At 36.8% G+C, this 19,589-nt stretch overlaps 1 protein-coding gene across 18 annotated transcripts in view; it reads right to left on the reverse strand.

Annotated features, from left to right (window-relative positions):
- NFIB (nuclear factor I B) overlaps positions 1-19,589 on the reverse strand; it is a 236,749-nt gene that overhangs the window by 72,214 nt on the left and 144,946 nt on the right. For all 18 annotated transcript variants that reach the window (XR_012516582.1, XM_074394837.1, XM_003928155.4 and 15 more), the window contains one exon: positions 1,488-1,556. Coding sequence is in view for 16 of the 18 variants with exons in the window: in XM_074394837.1 (XP_074250938.1) it covers positions 1,488-1,556 (69 nt within the window). In the remaining 2 variants the exon portion in view is untranslated. The remainder of the gene's footprint in view (positions 1-1,487; positions 1,557-19,589) is intronic.

Here is a 19,589-nt window from a genome sequence, read left to right on the forward strand (position 1 = left end):
TGCCACCAAGTAAAAAGACCCATGAGAGAAGTCTTTTGGGCACACATTTATCTACTCCAGAATTATACCAGAAAGGATAAACTACTTACGGTCTTAAATGTTCATGTGTATCACTCCCTGATATACATGCTATTTGCACTGTTCAATTTAGAAATGCGAGCTGTTTGAGGAACTGTGGTTGAAAAGACAGCGATCACTTGATCACTTAGAGATTCCTTTACTGAACAAGACTAAACCACTGCTTATTCTTTTTTTTTCTTTTTTTTTTTTTTTTGAGACGGAGTTTCACTCTTGTTACCCAGGCTGGAGTGCAATGGCGCGATCTTGGCTCACCGCAACCTCCGCCTCCTGGGTTCAGGCAATTCTCCTACCTCAGCCTCCTGAGTAGCTGAGATTACAGGCACGTGCCACCATGCCCAGCTAATTTTTTGTATTTTTTAGTAGAGACGGGGTTTCACCATGTTGACCAGGATGGTCTCGATCTCTCGACCTCGTGATCCACCCGCCTCGGCCTCCCAAAGTGCTGGGATTACAGGCTTGAGCCACCGCGCCCGGCAACACTGCTTATTCTTATCCTCAATAACTCACTTACTCTTTGTTCTTTCTGGATCATCATAATTCTTATTCATGACCTCTAAATTTGACCCAAATGAAAAACACAACTTAGGCACGTATCAGAGTGTGACTACGTCATCTGAATAACATCATTCCAAGGTGATGCATTCTAACAAAATGTCAGGTGAAAACATACCCTTCAAAGTTATATAAATAAGCTAAATCAGTGAAGGGGGCATGAAGAAAGGAGTCACCTCCTTTAACGTAATTAGTACATATAGATGTACATCTTGGCTATGTTTGCACATGCTTGTAATAAGTAAAAGAGTTAATCAAGGTAATGCCCCCTTTGCTTAGGTAGCCTGCCAGGTGAGCTTACCCTAGAAAAATCTGATCCAGCCTGCCAAGACTGGTGTCTCAGGTGAAGGGGCCAGTTAAAACAATTGGACATTGTTTTGGATAACAATGCTTTCTATCTATATCCAACCCCAATCTGCAAAGTTAATTTCTGCAACCCTCTACACTCTGCACGTTAGTGTGTATATCCTGTACATCTCCAACCCCCACCAAAATGTTAGTAAAATGAAAAAGCACTTATCTACAGGAAACTTATGTGGGCTATCATAACAACATAGGGTACATTTAATTAATCACACTTCCTTTGATATAAATGGCCATCTATGGTCATGCAGAGAACAGTGAATTAAATCAATACCAATAACATGGCAATCAGAAAAACCAAAAATTATTTTTATACAACAAAAAGTTTTGATGATTTGATATTCAGTTATGATTTCATCAAAAGTTTTAAGATTTTAAAAGTCAAATTTTTTCATATGTAGTCACTCTTTATACGATATTTAAGGACCAAAATATAAAAAGTATTTTAAATCATACTTCATGCTTAAGTTGTTAAAAAAGAATTTACTTACTTCTGGATACTCTTACAAGTTCTGATACATTGAAGACTCCAGATTTTACAAAACTATCCTCAAGGTATCCTGAAAATAAACATTAAAGAAGAAATGATCAACATAGGCAGAAAGCAAAATCAATGATTATACACTAGAATTTAAGTGTTTTAAAGCCAAAGGTTTGAACAAAAACCAAATATGCTTACAATAAGACTTTAAAAAGAACTCTTAGGAATGCAAATTAGGTTTGTTTAAACAAAAGTAAAAAAGTTTAGATACCAAATAATCTCTTAGGGACATTTTTCTTTTCTTCCCTTTCTAAAAGTACAGGGTTATTGATGCAGTTTGATTTGCCATAGCCCATGCATACAGAATGGTCTGTGGGCTCTCAGTGAATGCTTTTGACTCAGTAGCATCTGGTAAACTAAGGTGAAAAATGAAAGAAAAAGGAAAACCACAACCACAATTAGCACCTTGCTGGAATAACTTCAAAGATCTCTTGAAACCACTGTTTTTTTGTAAAACCTTCCCTGATTAAAGAGAGCTGCTGTTACCAGCACTCCCACCCTTTTTCCAGGGTCACTAATAGAACAAAAAGCAGAACTTGCATATACAGCAAATACAGAACTTTGCATTGACCTATTTCTGGACATCTTTAATACACATTGCACAATTTCACTGCTTTCCTCACCCTTGCTACTATTCCACTGGACTCCTTTTATTTCAAGAATTGATCACTTTTTTTGGCAAACAGTGGTGAATCCAGGCCTCTGGGAAAGCCAAGTGACACCTGGGCAGAGTCCACGGGGGCCATGGAGCCTGCTTGCTAGCTAGTTTAACTCTGTCCAAAACTAGAGATGAGAATTCCCATAAACAGCAGTAACCCTGCACCCAGCCCACTCCATTCTCACTTATGTTAAGGGGGTGTAATGAGTGTGAGGAGGGAGAGAATGCCTTAGGGAGGGATGTTATGGCCTGCTTGCTCCTGTCCTAGGAGAGAATAAGTTTGAAAATCCTCAGAATTGAAATACTTCTGAGAAACAAACAAGCAAAACTAGATTCTAAGAACCGGCAATTTGACTGGATTTTACCTAAAGCTTTAGGGCTGATCAAGGAATTAGATTCAGTTCAGAGATGTGAGGCATGGATAGCGTAGCAACCTGGAGCACTGAAGACAAAGAGCTGGGATTTGAATTCTAGCCACAGATTACCAGTTATAAAATCTTGGCTAGGTTATAGTCCTCTTTCTGCCTCAGATTCCTCACTTACAAATTAGAGACAATAAAAATCAACTATCTTATAGAGTTGTTATGAATACTAAGGGAGATAAATACATAAACCCCATGATAAGCACTGGTTACATGCTACCAATAAATTAAGATTGGCCAGTAGAACCAGCCATCAGCTACACACTGGCCTCCCGACAGTTCAAAATGCTTCATAAATCTTTATTCAGAAAATTTACCAGAACAAATGTCACCACACTGCTTTTCAAGCATACATAGCATGAAAAGACAGAAAATCATTCCATTGGCATCTATGTTTTACTGCTGTGAACTGAGGAGCCATCGATGTTTGACATCCACCCATCCACCTTCTTCAGAAACAGAACGAAAGGAGGAGTGTAAGAGGAAGTTGTAAGATCTCAGTTGAGGATAAAACAGGTGTCACATTGTCACATTAAGTCATTATTCTGAAAAAATACATACACATTTTTAAGAGTAGTATAACAAAATGTCCCCATTTAATGCACTTCTATTTTAAGAAACTTATTTCTTGAGCAATTTTTTTTTTTTTTTTTTTTTTTTTTTTTTTTTTTTTTTTGAGATGGAGTGTCGCTCTGCAACACAGGCTGGAGTGCACTGGAATGATCTCAGCTCACTGCAACCTCTGCCTCCGAGGTTCAAGTGATTCTCCTGTCTCAGCCTCCTGAGTAGCTGGGATTACAGGTGTGCCCTACCATGCCCAGCTAAGAGTAATTAATTTTTACCAGGTTAAATTCATTTCAGTAATTATTAAGAAACTTCTACATAACAAGCACTGTACAATGTGCTAAAAGTCATGAATACTAAAAAGGACATTGACTGCCTTGCCTGGTTGGGGAAAGAGATGTTTCGACTCTTCTGGACCACTGTAAGTTACCATCATATAGAAAGATGTTTGTTGCTTTTGTTGTTGTTTAAAGTATAGATCTTTATACTTTATTTTATATATAATAAACTTGATCAAGTAAATACATTAAGTATGAAAACCTTATTTATCTTGGGAGACTGAGGCAGGTGGATCACAAGGTCAGAAGTTCGAGACCAGCCTGGCCAATACGGTGAAACCCCATCTCTACTAAAAATACAATGTGGCAGGCACCTGTATTCCCAGCTACCCGTGAGGCTGAGGCAGGAGAATCACTTGAATCCAGGAGGCGGAGGTTGCAGTGAGCTGAGATATCGTGCCACTGCACTCCAGCCTGGGCAACAGAAGGAGGCTCCATCTCAAAAAACAAAACAAAACAAAACAAAAAAAAACATGACTGCAGCTCATATACTTAACCAGTCACACAGGACTATTTGTTACCACCCAATTGGACTCTGTAAATGCATACCTTCATATCTTCCTCCTGCAGCTCCCTGCGATGAGATGGCCCTCTTTCTACACACTCTAATCTCATCCTTCAAAGTGCAGCCTTACTGCCACCCACTCCATAAACTGCTTCTCCACCTCCTTCTCCCACCCACTGGCCCAGCCAGAAATCTCTTTCCTCTGTACTTGCATAGCACCTAGTTTGTACTAATTTTACTCTTTGTACTTTCAGCTTTTCTGAGAGATCTTGTTTTCAAGTCTTGCAGTCATTGCTGGATTACCAGCTCCTTTATTTAGGGGAGTGACTGTGTTTTGTTCATCTCTATATCTTCCTTAATGACTAACTCATTGCCTATATATAGAGTAAGCACTAACTCATTACCTATATATAGAGTCAGAACAAAATTTTAAAATTCAACTTTAAAAACAGGGTCACACATTAACATCTTAGACATTTTATTACAATGTAGATATATCCATAAGATTTATGGATAATTATACTAACCCTTGTTATTCCCTAGAACTTGTTTGCTGAAGAGTATATTTAGGCTTTTGGGTAAAATAAGAAAGAGTAATGATTAGGGTCCGATTATATTTCTGACTTTGCTGTGTACTAATGTGTAACATCAGGAATTTAATACAAAGTAACAATCAAAGAACTGGAAGTATTTAAATAGTAAGAATCCAAAAATACTTGTTAAATAAATCAATGAATAAGTGATGAACATTTCAATGTATTTACATAAACTATATCAGAAGTAATACATAACATTGCAATATGTATGTATAGTCTGAAGTTCATTTCCTTATTACTCCAATGAGGAGTCAGAGAGCCATTTGCTCCTAAGTCATGACCATTAAGATGGAGTGGGGTGTGAGCTTGCTGGAAGCCAAATCATGAAGAAGGGGTGAGCCAGCTGATGGCCAATTCTACCAGTGGGAAGACAGTCAGGCAATCAAACATACACAAAACAATGACTATTGCACAGGAAAAAAGAAGAGAATTCAGAATGTAGCAGGGTGCTTCTCCACTACCCTGGACACTGCACTACCCTGTTTTTCTACTCCCCTGAACAGGTTTTTCACATGTTACAGAGACCACTGTAAATCTAAATTGCTGACACAACAGCTAAAGATCTTAAAGCAATTTGGAGATATTCATTGAGTAAATTCCCTTCGTCTACCACCAACTTCCCAGACCCTAGGAAATTGGAATCTACAAAAACAATGGAAAGAGGTATTTTACTGAAACTACGAAAAGCATTGGAAATATATCAGAATTTCTTTGGAACCTACTAGATAAAATGAAAAAAACTACACAGGTCCCATTGGGCTCTACTCCTGCATGAAGCCCAGTGAGACTTTAGTGGAGGAAGCGTTCTTGAGGATGAGTGGTAATGTCTATTAACCATGTACCTACAGGAACAGGGACAGGTGGTAATCAGGTAAGGGGGGTAGCCTGGGATAAGCACCTGAAGCAGATGGCTGCCACCTTCATGCATCTCTGCAGGCAGCACAGCCTTTGTTTGCCATGGACAGGCATTACCCGAGACATGGCCAAGTTGAAAAGAAATCATGGATGAAATAGTACTTGGATACTTAAGATAGTACTTGGATACCTACTAGTGCTTACTCATTAGCATACAGAAGACAATAGGACTGTGGCAAAATGACTGGAAGAGTTTTGCAATGGGTCAGGAGCCCTGCAGTAGGATAGAGGGTGAGACTTGGCAAAACGTCAGGTTATCTGCTGCTAACATAACCTCATCTGTAACCTCCAGGGTACTGGGGCCTTTCAGGAACATGTTTTTCACATGTTACACTGACCACTGTAAATCTAAATTGCTGATACAACAGCTAAAGATCTTAAAGTAATTTAGAGATATTCTTATAGCAAATTCCCTTCGTCTACCAAAGGAAATATGAGCATCTCTGAAGCAGAGCAGCTGCTTAATGGTTACAGAGCAATATTACACAACAGCTTAATCCAGGAAGAAAAGAACAACTCTGCATTTGTGTGATGCTGTATTTACACTACATGTGTGCTTTAAAAAAAATAAAATAAAATTGAGTAGGAAATAAAGACTTCCACAAACTGAAAAATCTCAAAGGCAATATCAAATTATATTATTTTACTTCTTTTTTATTTTTCTCTGACAAAAGCAACAGTAAATCACTACTCAGAAGTTAATATACTGTTTAACCTCCTTTACAAACAATAACAGAGGGACACAATGGCATATCTAACTGTTAATATCTCAAATTATAATCAGCACCATTTGAATGTTAAACAACATTTACATAGAAAATCCAAAGGAAGACTGATAATGCTCATTTTTACAGTCTACTGTGTTCTATTCTTGAAATTAAAAAAAAAGAAGCCACAGAAAGCAGTTATTAAATTCATGAAAGCCGTCTTCAAGTATTTGAAGGACTATTAATGTAGATGGTGGATTAGACTTATTCTGCATAGTTCCAGAAGCTGATTTGTGGCTCAATAAACAGATTTGTCATCCAATGGGAACAGGCCTAAAAAGGCATGTGCAAGTTTGCAAAGTTAAGATAACCGATAAATTCCCGACTACCGCGTTGACCTTCACAAGCTAGCACTGATCTCACACTCACAATTATCTTATAAAATATGTCATGTTACTGGGTTGCCATTTTACAGACAGGGAAACTTTTATCTAGAAAGAGAGTTTCTCAGTGGCTATAAAGACTCCCACTGGATATAAAAATTCTTGCTTTGTGCAGGAAATCTCAAAAAAAAAAAAAAAGAAAGAAAGAAAAATATACCTAAAAAGCCATTACGACCTTTAGATTCCCCCTTCTTACACAGTTGCTTTCCTCTGTTGGTTTTCTTGCATTGTTCATTTGGAGAACAAACAGGTGAATACGAGACATCTACAGGAGTTTTCCAGCCCTATGATTGCAATTGTTCACTTTCTTAACAGAGTTTCAAAGAAGGCTTAATTCTTTTTGTAAAGGGACAAGAAGAAATTACTTTATACTAGCTCTTTGTCAATCTTCAGATAACTTCAGATACCACACCTAACCCATTGGTAATTTTCTGGTAGTGGTGTTATGAGACATAGTTCTATCTTTAGTTTCTCAACTGACTTGAACTATCCATGGTTAAAGCTTGAAACTGTGATTATAAAATAGAAATATTAATCATTGCAAAGATAGTGATTCTCTTCACAGAGATTAAATTGCAGCCTATAGCCCAGATTAATATTCTAATATTAATTTAGAATTAAGCATATTTCTCAATATGAAATTTAAACCCATGATGATGATTTATGTGATCTGGGAGGGAGTCAGTAATTTCCCAACTTTAACACACTCTGATAGTGCTAAGTTTTTTTCAATATTTCCTTCCAGTCCTTTAAACCTTTTCCTGCGTGTGTGTGTGTGTGTGTGTGTGTGTGTGTGTGTTTATAAAATCAATATCAAATTTAAATACACTTGTATCCAGCTTTTTTCCTATTAACACTGTGTTTCTCCTTTTAGATAAAGTTTTCCAAAAGCATGATTTTTTTTACTGTACATTGCATAGCTGTATCATACTTTATATTAACCATTCCATTGTTTGGCATTTTAGGTTATTTCCCAAGTTTTAAAATATAATAAACAAGTAGCACTGTAATTAACATCCTCATAAACAAATCTTTGTCAGCAATTCTCATGATTTCCTTAGGCTGGCGTTCCCAGAGGTAGAATTACAGGGTGAAAGGACATAAACTCTTTTAAAACTCATGGTAAAAACTGTCAAGCAGCTTTCCACAAAGTTCTCTCTGCCAACTTATACTCTTTAGGGCAAGCTGTGAGCATGTCCATCTCATAATCCTGTTGCCAGAATTACATATTAGTAGAGATTTCTTTTTAATTGTGGAAAGTTGGTAGAGAAAAAAGGTCATTATATTAATGTTACAACTTTTATCTCATTCAAATAAAATGGACTCATTTCAGATATATGTGCCTATTTCTTTCAACAGGAACATTGGAAAAATCAGAGCATTCATAAAAACACAAACATTAAAAATATGTAAAATAGAAATTTTGCTAGCAGGCATTTTTTCCCTAATATTAATGAGATTACATCTACAGTTTCACAATTAATGATAATATTAGCTATGAATTTATCACTGATCTTTTCTCATCTGAAAAAGTATTCGCTTATTCCTGGTTTTCTCAGAGTTTTAAAAAGTTTTCTAATGAGAAGAGCTATTGTTTATTATCAAATTCTTTTTTGGCATTATCTAGTTGACATCTGGTTTTTTTTTCTAACAGCATTTATTGGTGTTATATATTACTGGATTCTTAGATTTGATTATTTTTGCTTATCCATGGAAGATAGTTCTTTTAATTTACTGTGGAACCAGCTTCCTCAGTTTCTTCTAATAATTCTACAAGTAGTTGAAAAACTTACATGGAAATTTTTGTATTTTATTTGTCAAGCTTTTATACCAGGAGTATATATATGTTTCATAAAATGGTTTAATGATGGTCCAATCATTTTTATGCTCTAGAACAAAACAAAGTATTGTTTCATAAAAGGTTATTTAATGTTTGGATAATTTTACTAGTAATATCATCTTCCTTGAATCTGCTGCAGAGGAGACTCTTAGTCAACTTTCATTCTTTTATGAATATTATTCTACTTTGGCTTTCAAATGTTGAAATAATTTAAATATATATTTTCCAAAAAAAAATCAATTTTCAGATTTATAAATTTATTAGCACCAATATTTTATAGTTTACTAGGTGGGCTATGTTTATTTTTATGGCATAATAAAATTAAATGTATGCCCTCTTGTCTTTTTAATGATATGGAAAGTATGCCTCTTTCCAAAGGCATTAAAGCATCCTAGTTAAAAAGGCAGCGCTGGGGTAAGACTACTGCCACTTACTACGTAAACCTAAGGCCAGTTCTCTACCTTTACTACACCTCACATTTCTCTTCCCTAAGATACAGATAATAATCATAGTACCTATTACTAGATACGAAAATTGTATCTTGTTTTCAAATTAGAGTAAGGCAGATATTTCAAGAGCAGGAAAAGAAAAGTAGAACTCCAAATTAATAAAGAGAAAAGAAAATACAATAAATAAGAATGCAATCAAGACAGCAAAAATAAGAAAATAGGATGTAAAAATATATAATAGATATGAAGTAAAATAGAAGGATTAAAATAAAATACATAAATAATTACAATAAATTTATATGGACTGAATTTTCTGATAAAGGGAGTTTAGGTCAACTTAAAAAAAGTCTAACTGTTTTCAAGAAACACATCTAACAGTTATAAATAAATGGATAGGCAAAGAGAAATCAGGCAAATTCAAACAAAAAGAAAGCAGTGTCCATTAGCAATGGTTAAGAGGAAACTTAAGATGAATTACAATAAAGATAATTATGAATGGATAAAAGGCACAATTAATAAAGAAGATAAATCATAAACCCCATATGCACCAAAAAATATTATGAAGAAATACATTCTCTTAAAATGCGAGAAACTTCATAAAACATAAAATCATAGTGAGACTCGTCACTATTAATGTATCTTTTTAAAAACAACATGACTATTAGACAAAGACTAACTTCATATAATTCAAATACAAATTATATTTTACTGATATATTCCTGGAACTTATTTAAAAAATTGATCATGTTCTTGACCAAAAGAGACAACTTTAACAATTCCCTAAAAGTACAGACTTTTAAGGCCATACTATCACATCTTTGGCCAATAAAATTGAAAGTAAATAATAAAAAATTACTAAAGTATCTCAACTACCTAGAAATTAAAAAAAAAAAAACATGAACCAAAGAGAAAAATCAAAAGGGAAATTATAAACTATCTAAAAAACAAGAAAAAGAAAAAGAAAAAGAAAAAGAAAAAGAAAAAAAAAAACCATTATTTACCGTAAAAGAACACCACTACAACCCAAGAAAAATTAAAATGATAAAATTAAATGTAAAAGCTGAAATTAACAGAATAGAAAAAAAAAAGAAATATTTAAAATAACAAATAAAACAGGCCAGGTGCAGTGGCTCACACCTGTAATTCCAGCACTTTGGAAGGCTGAGGCAGGCGGATCACTAGGTCAGGAGTTCGAGACCAGCCTGGCCAACATGGTGAAACCCTGTCTCTACTAAAGATATTTTAAAAAATAGCCGGGATTGTGGCGTGTGTCTGTAATCCCAGCTACTTGGGAGGCAAAGGCAGGAGAATCGCTTGAAACTGGGAGGCAGAGGTTGCAGTGAGCCAATTGCACCATTGCACTCCAGCCTGGGTGACAGGGCAAGACTAAAGCTCAATAATAATAAAATAATAGCCGGGCGCGGTGGCTCACGCCTATAATCCCAGCACTTTGGGAGGCCGAGGCGGGTGGATCACGAGGTCAAGAGATCGAGACCATCTTGGTCAGCAAGGTGAAACTCCGTCTCTACTAAAAATACAAAAATTAGCCGGGCATGGTGGTGCACGCCTGTAGTCCCAGCTACTCGGGAGGCTGAGGAAGGAGAATTGCTTGAACCCAGGAGGCAGAGATTGCGGTGAGCCGAGATTGTGCCATTGCACTCCAGCCTGGGTAAAAAGAGCGAAACTCCGTCTCAAATAATAATAATAATAATAATAAAATAATAAATAAATAAATAAATAAATAAATAAGGCCGGGCGCGGTGGCTCATGCCTGTAATCCCAGCACTTTGGGAGGCTGAGGCGGGTGGATCACGAGGTCAAGAGATCGAGACCATCCTGGTCAACATGGTGAAACCCCGTCTCTACTAAAAATACAAAAAATCAGTTGGGCATGGTGGCGCGTGCCTGTAATCCCAGCTACTCAGGAGGCTGAGGCAGGAGAATTGCCTGAACCCAGGAGGCGGAGGTTGCGGTGAGCCGAGATCGCGCCATTGCACTCCAGTCTGGGTAACAAGAGTGAAACTCCGTCTCAAAAAAAAAAAAAAAAAAAAAAAAAATGCGCAGTATGCTTGTGCACTTAGGCCGGTTACTTTAAAAAAAAAAAAAGAGTAAAAAGGGCCAGGCGCGGTGGCTCAAGCCTGTAATCCCAGCACTTTGGGAGGCCGAGGCGGGTGGATCACGAGGTCAAGACATCAAGACCATCCTGGTCAACATGGTGAAACCCCGTCTCTACTAAATATACAAAAAATTAGCTGGGCATGGTGGCTCATGCCTGTAATCCGAGCTACTCAGGAGGCTGAGGCAGGAGAATTGCCTGAACCCAGGAGGCGGAGGTTGCAGTGAGCCAAGATCATGCCATGGCACTCCAGCCTGGGTAACAAGAGTGAAACTCCGTCTCAAAAAATAAAATAAAATATAAATAAATAAATAAATAAATAGACCAGCAAGGCAGAAAAACCATCTGCATGCCTAAGGAAAAAAGAAAAAGTAAAAATATACAGTCATGCACGGCTTAATGGCATGGATATACTCTGGGAAATGTGTCAACAGGCAATTTCATGGTTGTGTGAGCATCACAGAGTGTACTTACACAAACCTAGATGGTATAACCTACTACACATTTAGGCTATATGTATGGAAATGCCTATAGCTCCTAGGCTACAAACCTGTATAGCATACTACTGTACTAATATTGCAGGCAATTGTAACAAAATGGTAAGTATGTGTGTATTTAAACATATCTGAACATAGCAAAAGTACCACAAAAAATATCACAATCTTATGAAATCACTGTCATATGCAGTCTGTCAACGGACTATCCATCTTCAACGGACCTATCATTATGTGGTGCATGACTATACACAGATAAAAAGAAGATGTGACCATAGAAATGAAATATATTAAAAGAATTATGAGAGAGTAACACATACAACTTTTTGACCACAACTTCGAAACTCTGAATGGACAATTATTAGTAAAATAAAAGTAACCAAAATTGAGCAGAGAAGTGGAAAACCTGAATGGACCAATTACCCTAGAGGAGTGGTTCCCAAATTTGCTGAACATTGGAACCATCTGGGATTCTTGAAAGAAGTTTATGTTTGGCTTCCAACCCCAGCTATTCTGATTTAATTGATACAGGGTGAAATCTGGACATGAGAACCCTTTTAAAAGTTCCCCCAAGTGATTCAAATGTACAGCAAAGTTTGGGACTCACTATGATACTGCAATCAAAATGTGGTTCCAGAGCCACAAGTACTGGCATAACTGGGAAGCTTATTACAGAAGAACAGGCTCTACCTCAGACCCTCAGAATCAGAATCTGCAGCTTAATCAGATCTGCAGGTAAACTTAAAACTTTGACAATCCTAAAACATACTAGAAATGTAAGTAAAGAACTACCTTTGAAAATAGCACCAGGTCCAGGTGAGTGCACAGCTGCATTTTATGTGTCCTTTATCTAGTCTTTAAGTTCCAGGAAGTTACACTCTCCCAGCACTTAGGAAATAATGACAAGCTTCCTTATGAAGAACACTCTCTTACGAGACTCTATGAGGCCAGCAAAACTTGAATACCTAAATTTGTAGACTCTCACATCAAAACAAAACAATGAACCAACCAATGAAAGATCAAGCACACAAGTAAATGTGACTTCAAGATGCCTAAATGAAATATCAAATTGGATACAGACTATCAAAAGAACAATACACTATTATCATTAGGGTGTATTCCATGAATGAGTGTAGCTCACTGTGAGAAAAGCTATCATTATGATAGAGAAAAAAGTCATATGATCATATCAAGATGCTGAAAATGTACTTGACACCAAGAAGCTGGCTTACCTAATAATAAACGTAAGCACAAATAGAAACAAAGCAAACAATACAGACTCTTCAGCAAAATTCACCAATTAATTATTCTAAAAGGGGAACACTAGTCTGCCACTCCTATTTTCCCAATCTCCCCAGCCTTCTCGTCTTTACAGCTCTTAAAAATGTAATCTGGAAATAAGTCAGCCACAAAAAAGACATATCACTGGATGATTTCACTTAGATGAGATATCTAGGGTAGTCAAACTAACAGAAACAAAGTCACATGGTGATTGCCAGGGGCTGGGGAGAGTAAGGAAGGGGGAGCTGTTATTTAACAGGTATTGAGTTTCAGTTTTGCAAGATGAGAAGTTTCTGGAGGTTGGTTGCACAACAGTGTGAATATGCTTCACACTACTGTATTGTATACTTAAAAATGGTTAAGATGACAAATTTTATATCATGCATATTTCACTAAAATTTAAAAATGTAATCTAAAATGTTGGACCCAGACTGTTACCATATTCTTGTTTACATATATTTAAGAACAACCTTTTACATGGACATTTATGTCTTTCAACTTATTTATAACAATTACTTGGTCATAATTCTCACCTTAACTGTTATTATTCTCATGATTAGTCTATATCTATACTTTTATTCATATATTTATGGCTACACTTTCCTGTTCTTAATTTTTTATTGAATTATCACATTGCCAGCCAAAATAGATTTTCAAGTAAAATTTTTACAAATAAAATAAGGAACTCTATTTTTTGACACTATGCGTCATAAAGAATATATTTCCATTGCCTTTGACTGAAGGTGAAACTCCTTAAATTAAAAAAACTAAAAAAAGTTTTTTATCACAATATCTAGTATTCTCCCACTGTCTCCTGGTTTTTAACGTTGATAAAAGAAAATACAGAGGTAACTTGTTTTTCATCCAGGACATTTCAAAATTTTCTTCATCCATGAAATATAAAAATTTCAACAGGATATATTTAGATACAAGCCTCTTCATTATATGGTTGGAATAGAATTTGACCTTTTCATCTGCAGAGTTAAATAATTTTCAGCTTATCAAAATTTTCTTCGTCTTTAATCCTACATTCTCTGATTTCTCCACAAAACACCTAAATAAACCTTGAATTTTCTATTCTCCATCAACAACCCTTTCCTCATCATCTTAATCTGTGTTCCCTCTGCATGTGGAGTAAATATCTTGTCATTGTCCTCTATATCAATGCTTATTTCCACAGTATCAGTGTTGTTTCTTACTCCTCTGATGCAATTTTAATGCTATGAAAGCAATTTAATTTTTCTTGATATTCCTTCTCATCTAACATAGTACCATAGTCATTGAAGCTATTCCTTTGTAGGTTCACTTTTCATATATGTCTCCTGAGTAAACAGATTGTTTCTTCTGAAATTTTTTTCTAGTTCTTTATTTTCAAAGATATGTCCTTGTGGATGTTGATCATATTCCATTTCCCTTGTTCCTCCATATTTTCTCACCAAGGGCATATTGTTGTGCATGTGAGGGGGGGGTTCCCCCTTTTTAAAAAACTTATTCAGTAATATAAACTAATTAGAAGTGATGGAAAACAGATCAGTAAGTCATCTGAAGATGAGGGTAGAGGAAAGAATGAATTCCAGAGCAGTCAGAGGAAACATTTAGGATTAGTGGAAATGTCATCATCTTTGATTGTGGTGCTGATTTCATGAGTATATACATATGTCAAAACTGGCTGGGTGTGGTGGCTCACACCTGTAATCTGGGAGGTCGAGGCAGGTGGATCACGCGAGTCCAGGAGTTTGAGACCAGCGTAGGCAACATGGCAAAACCCCATGTCTACTAAAAGTACAAAAAAAAAAATTAACTGGGCATGGTGGTGTGCGCCTGTAGTTCCAGCTGTTCAGGAGACTGAGGCATAAAAATTGCTTGAACCCGGGAGGCAGAGGTTGCAGTGAGCTGAGATAGCACCCCTGAACTCTAGACTGGGCAACAGAGTGAGATGCTGTCTCAAAAAAAAACAAAACAAACAAACATATATATCAAAACTCATCTAACTGTATACTATATATATGCAATTTATTATATGCTATTACACCTCAATAAAGTTAGCAAGTGACCTATAAACAGCGGTTTCCACATATTCAAAAAGTGCTATTTCCACAGCACAAAAAGAATCACAAGTGAGTCAAAAACATTCAGTGTAATCAGGAAAATTTTTGAAGGTATAAATTATAAAAATCATGAATTTTTTACAACTTCTAGAAAGCTATCTTACCCGGTTCCTCATTCATGGTCATGTGAACTCTAACAACACTATATTATATTCCCTAGTAAACAAAAGCACAAAAGCAGCAAACAGGACTTCTGTACAATTTATCAAACTGGGAGAAGAGAAACTCTATCCACCTGACACTAGTTTTCTGAATCAGCAATTATATTGGAGTGCTACAATTCTCAGTCAGATACCTCTCTACGGAATTCATCATCAGTATGCTACATAAGATGAGGAGTTCAGAAAAATCCTCTAAATAGTCATGTCTAGGATGTTGTCTACCTACAGAATATAAGAGAATCCCTGTAAGTATCTCTGCAAAAGCACCTGCTTTTTCTGGGCCTAGGTCAGGTTCTGAGTATGGGAATTATCCCACACACTGTAAGAACAGGTTATTTATTAGTCTATTGTTAGTTTAAGCCTCTGCTTCATAAATCTTGGACACTGTCTATGGCTAGGCATTGCCTTGGATGACAGGTATACAAAAAAGAAGAATGCAATACACACTCAAAGGTGCTCAGTATCCATTAAGGGGAGTAGATATTAAAATAGAGACAAAATAGTGCACTAAATGCTAGTGTTGTAAAACAGCACTGCAGAGAGACTCTGAAGACGTCTCACTGAGGAGGTGACAAGGGGGTACAAGCATTCTAGGCAGAGAAACAACATGAGCAAAGACAGAAAGAAGAGACACATGGCTGAGGGTAAGGCTAAAGGCATGGTCCATGTGTGCAGTGGACAAATCATGAGGGTCATATTGTATGTCATGCTAACGAGCTAGGCTTAACCTAGAGTGGAGACCATGGACGCATATAAGGAGTTGAATGAAATAATCAGATTTGCACATTATGGACATCACTATAGACCTGTAATGGCTATACCAGAAGGATTAAGACATGAGGCAAAATACCAGCTACAGAGATTAGGAAATGATTAAAATGATCTAGGCGAACTACTTAAAGAGGCAGAGTGTAAATATTTTTTAAGATTTATTAAGATTCAGCACCAATTATCTTCTTTTTAAAACATTTTGCCTTTCTCATCAGCAGACTGAGCCTCTGTATTCATTCCTCTGTTCCTTCTACATGCTGTCTCCCAAAAACTCACAGGTACTCCCTTCTTCACCTATCAACATTATATAAGGTAACATCATTCACGTGGGCTATTTTTGGATATCAATTTGGACACAGTAAGCATTAAATAGCAGAATATTTTATCATGTCCCAACAGAAATGATCATCTTCTAATCCTACCTTACTTATTTAGAAAATACTAAGCAGAAAAAGTACTTTCTGCTTAGAAAATACTTCAATTCAGAAAATGACAGCAGTACAAAACATCAAATTTAAAAATAAAAATCCATTGCATTGAAAATATTGCTGCAAAATATACAATGCAGCCAGCATCTTGCCATTCATCATGTCACTGTTTCATGTCATTAGCAAGTGCATGTGACAATTTTAATGATGATAAGAGCAAATCTGAAAGTCAAGTAGGTTTCCTGCCTTCTTCCTGCTGAATACTGTAAGACGATACGTGCAAGATAATATCTCAGGAAAAACCGGAGTTTGGCCCTAGTTTTATTATATAAAATAAAATGAAAGAGGCAATGTCCCTGAAGAGCAGAATGTAAGTCAAAAGACCCCAAAAAGACTTGTAACAACTTTGAAAACCAAAACCTGACTATTGTTTCTTAAATTCTCCTATGATTAATGACATTATCAATCAAAAGCCAGTAAGAGTCAGCTGGGCATGGTGGCTTATGCCTGTAATCCTGGCACTTCAGGAGGCCAAGGCAGGTGGATCATATGAGGTCAGGAGTTGAAGACAAGCCTGGCCAGCATGGCAAAAACCCGTCTCTCCTAAAAATACAAAAACTAGCTGGGAATGGCCCATGCCTGTAGTTCCAGCTACTTGGAAGGCTGAGGCAGGAGAATTGGTTGAAACTGGAAGGCAAAGGATCCCAGTAAGCAGAAATCGCACCACTGTACTCCAGACTGGGCAACAGAGCAAGACTCTGTCTCAATAAAACAAACAAACAAAAAAACAGTCAAAGTAACACAAAAAAGTACTTGCTTAAGTTATTTGTTACCTAGATACCCTTCCATAGTCACAGAGAAGGAAAGAAAAAATGAGACTTTAGTAGGAGATTTGCCTAAGATCTTTAAATCACATCCTTTAATCCTATGAGGTAGGAAAAAAAATTAAAACTCAGGTAGTTACATATGTACTTAATATTTTATTCTGTTTGCAATATATTACTATAGAATTGCTCCCTCTTTTTAAACACAATGCTTAAATATGCAAGTGGGAGTTCCATCAGTGCCTGGACAGTTTAGTCCAGCAAGATTAACTGCTGCAAAATTCAATGATTTTAACAAGCCTAGAGCAAGTCCACTCTATTTGTGATACAAAACCATTCCGGCTTTCCATCTGCGAGACAGAAAATGCTTTGCATTATGAAATTGTAGTGGTATGCAGCAAAAGCAGATCTTGTAAATATGGAGAAGGAAAGAATTTAAATTGAGAGGAAACTGTAGATGCAGGAGGCCACTGTAAAAGGAGCATGAGGCCAGGCATGGTGGCTCATGCCTATAATCCCGACACATTGGGAGGCTGAGGTGGGAGTAGTGCTTCAGCCCAGGAGCTGGAGACAAGCCTAGGCAACATAGCAAGGCTCCGTCTCTGCAAAAAATTTAAAAATTAGCTGGGCATGGTGGCACATGCCTGTTGTCCCAGCTACTTGGGAGGCTTGAGGTGGGAATATTGATTGAACTCAGGAGGTAGGCTGCAATGACCCGTGACCACTGCACTCCAGCCTGGGCAACAGGGCGAGATCCTCATCTTGGGGGGAAAAAAGTTACATGAGATACTTGGGTAAAAGCCATCACTAAAATACTGCCCAGAGCAGCAGGTACAGTCACAACCTCACCTAGGAGAATTTATGACTGAGACCTATGAATTTCACATGAGGATTCTAACCCTCCCCAAAGGGAAACTAGACATTCAACTAAGAAAAATATACATTACAGCAATAGCCTTTAAAATTTAGCAAATTACAACCTATTTATGTGCGAGCCCTCTTGGAAATTTTCTGCAACTCTTTGCTGTATTAATTAAGACCCTACATCAATAGATTAAAATTTTACTTGGACTCTATTTTACCTTATGACACCATTTCACATAACATAAGAGCTTAAAATACAGTTATAAAGTTAAGTTTAAACTAACTGTAGCCCATGAACTAGTCCTTTCTCTGACAGCCCTGTGAAAGGAGAGTACTGTGTTTAAATTAACTCTTCTCCCCATTCTTTCTTTCTCTGACCTGTATATGAATTCAATTCATGAAACACCAATTTAACTTGCTGAAATACCCCTGATGAGTCACTACTTATAAACTTACATTCTATGTCATGGCTTTAAATGCTGCTCAACATCAGACACCAAGTTCTCTTCCTTTCCTTTTCTTCCATGTGAAATGCTCTTTCCTCTGCTAGGACTATATACACCCTACAATCTCTTGTTCATCCTTTATATTCAAACTATTCCATGCATCTTATCATATTCTCTAGGAAGGGGTAAACATCTTGGAACTCCACTAGGATTGCCGCTTTAAACATAAACCTGTGTGCAAACATTTCTCTCCCAGTAGGCAGTCGCATTTTTTAAAGGTTTTTTCCTCAATTTCAGGCAAGAAATAGTGTTTAGAGGTCAAATAAGGGTAAGGGGAACTGAGAGGTGAAAGTAAATTTAAGAGACCTTTTTAAATTAGAATATGAAGAATATGTGGAGGATGAGGAAGAAAAAGGGTTCCAGGGAAAGAAATCATGAGCAACTCTCATCAAGGGTGTCTGGGTAGGATTCTGGTGACTCCAGGATATCTTAAAAAGGGAAAAAGCAAAAACAAAGAAAACAAAAAAACCCAAGTCTAATAAAAGAAAATAAATGTAATTTTGGAAATGTTAAATTTGAGTGAACCATGAGACACCTAGGAAAATATGTCTGAAAAGTAGTTGGGCACATAGGTCTAAATCATTAGCAGAGAGATCTGTTTCAAAGGTATACATCTAGGGGGAAAACGTTATGTACTTAAAAAATCACAAGGTACTGAAAACACATAGAGAATTAAAGGCAAAAATCTGATTGAGAAGACAGATGTCATCGCTTCTTGGCCTTTTGGCTAAGATCAAGTGGAGAAGACAGATGTCACCAAATGCAATTTTTAAAAATAGGAAGGTTCCTGGATTACCAGGAGAGGTCTTGTTTTCAAAAGCATGGGAAAAGTTTTAAACAGAGCATGACCAACTAAATCAAATAAACAGGAATACGGAAGCAAGAACAGAACGGAAAGAAGCCACTGGTCATGGATTTAATGAGAATCATTTCAGTGAGCATGGAAGCTCAAGAGAAATCAAGATGGAATTTCAGGGGAAATCAAGACGAGATTTTTGACATCCTTCAGGTCATGTTGCAAAAAAGAAGGGAGAGATGAGACACTTGGTTGAAGGGGTTTGT

Source organism: Saimiri boliviensis, chromosome 2 (genome assembly GCF_048565385.1).
Source record: "Saimiri boliviensis isolate mSaiBol1 chromosome 2, mSaiBol1.pri, whole genome shotgun sequence".
Taxonomy (NCBI): Eukaryota; Metazoa; Chordata; class Mammalia; order Primates; family Cebidae; genus Saimiri; species Saimiri boliviensis.